Raw genomic sequence first — 1662 nt, 5'->3', positions numbered from 1 at the left:
CCGTTTAATGCAGCTTATAAGTGTGGGCGACATTTTCAAAACGTCGTTGTAACGTTCGATTCACGCGTTTCGTCAGCTTATCGGAAACTGAATTTCGATTTTTACACTAAATGCAGGCCACGAGTCGAACCTCGTGACTTGTTCGAGGGCCGCGTTTTAGAATAAGTAGCAAACTGCCCCATACGCACACTAATCCAAAGTTTTGACAAGGGCTCATAAAATATTTATAAGTTAAATTAGCTATCGCCTCTTACAATATAATTTCAAATATTTATAAAAATAAAAAATAAGACAAAACTCTATTTCACATTACACCCAAAAATTGAACGCCAAAAAATATCGAAATATCATTTTTTTGCGGAACATTTACATATAGACCACTCAATTCCCATGCAATTACACAACAATAATTACATATGTAAATTGAGTGTTAAAATTGAAATTTATTTATTGCATATGTAAATAAATAGGAATTGAGTGGCATGTATGTAAATCTTCCTTTTTTTTTTCGGAAAAGAATCCTTATGGAGTAAGTAATTCGTAGAAATAAATCAGTCAAAATAGGCCGCCGGCCACCGCCGCCGCTGCTTTCTCGGCGGCGCGCTCCAGCGACTTGAGATTACACCTCACAATAGTATCGACGAACCCCCTCGTCTCCTCCCTCGTGTTTCCGGCCGGAACGTCTACCACGTACGACTCCATCACCACCGTCCGATCCTTCCCATTTTCATCGATATGTACGGACGTCACCGACCTATAGTTACTGAGCCGGTGCTCCCCTCCCACGATCCGAAACCCGGTGACGTGCCGGTCGTCGTCGAGAATCTCGAGCCGCTCCGTACTGGTAGAAGCCGGCAGACCGGAGACGACGCTGATGCGGCGCACGGTACCGACTTGACCGTCGCCGGAGATGACGTGGCAGCTGCGGACGAATGTCTTGTAGTCCTGCGGCGCATCGAAGCGCCGGAGGAGTGACCAGACGGCGTCGAGTGGGGCCGACATGGAGTGGACCACAACGGAGGTGCACTGGTTGGGGGCCACCTTGTGTGAGTGGAGAAGAGCTGCCGCGGCCAGGAGTTTGTCGGCGGTGAGGTGGTGGTGGTGGTGGCGGAGGTGGGGGTCAGCAGGGGAGTATGGCATGTTGGCGAGGGAGATGAAGTGCTGCGTGAGAAGGGTGGGGGTGGGGGGTTAAATGGGGAATGGAAATTGTTTTTTAAATTGCAAATTGCATGACTAAATAAAGAGGAAAAGATTTAGTAAAAGTTAATTTGAGGGTGATATAGGTCTGGGTGGCATAAAATAAATATTTGCAAAAAAATTAAAAAAAAAATCTAAGATATTATTTAGATAGCTATGTTTATTGTATTGATTATGAAATGTAAATTTAAAAAAAAGAATTAAAGATTTTGAAAGGTTTTTAAAATAATAGTGTGAAATATTAAGATTAATGTTGTTTAAACATATTCCACGTGATGCAAAAGTTTGGGTGATATAGCTTTGGGCTGTCAAAATGGCTCGTTGTTTGTGAACAGCTCGTGTTCGGCTCGTTCGCTAAGTTAATGAGCCGAACACGAACAACACAAACAAATATTTGTTCGTTCGCGTTCGGCTTGTTTTGGCTTGAAATACTACTCATCAAAGATATATATATATATATATATA

At 43.0% G+C, this 1662-nt stretch overlaps 1 protein-coding gene across 1 annotated transcript; it reads right to left on the bottom strand.

Moving 5' to 3' along the window:
* Window positions 1–487: 487 nt before the first annotated feature.
* Window positions 488–1141, bottom strand: LOC110026566 (abscisic acid receptor PYL11-like). The gene has a single exon (XM_020727544.1). The coding sequence runs from the start codon at window positions 1138–1140 to the stop codon at window positions 556–558; it is 585 nt and encodes a 194-aa protein (XP_020583203.1). The 5' UTR covers window position 1141; the 3' UTR covers window positions 488–555.
* Between the last annotated feature and the right edge of the window lie 521 nt (window positions 1142–1662).

The sequence above is a fragment of the Phalaenopsis equestris genome, unplaced genomic scaffold (assembly GCF_001263595.1).
Source record: "Phalaenopsis equestris unplaced genomic scaffold, ASM126359v1 Scaffold000378, whole genome shotgun sequence".
NCBI lineage: Eukaryota > Viridiplantae > Streptophyta > Magnoliopsida > Asparagales > Orchidaceae > Phalaenopsis > Phalaenopsis equestris.
Note: the sequence above shows the minus strand (reverse complement) of the source record. Positions and strands in the feature narration are given on the sequence as shown.

Bases quoted from the DNA above. Each gene is read 5' to 3' on its own strand.
- LOC110026566 (XM_020727544.1), bottom strand. From the start codon at position 1,140: ATGCCATACTCCCCTGCTGACCCCCACCTCCGCCACCACCACCACCAC.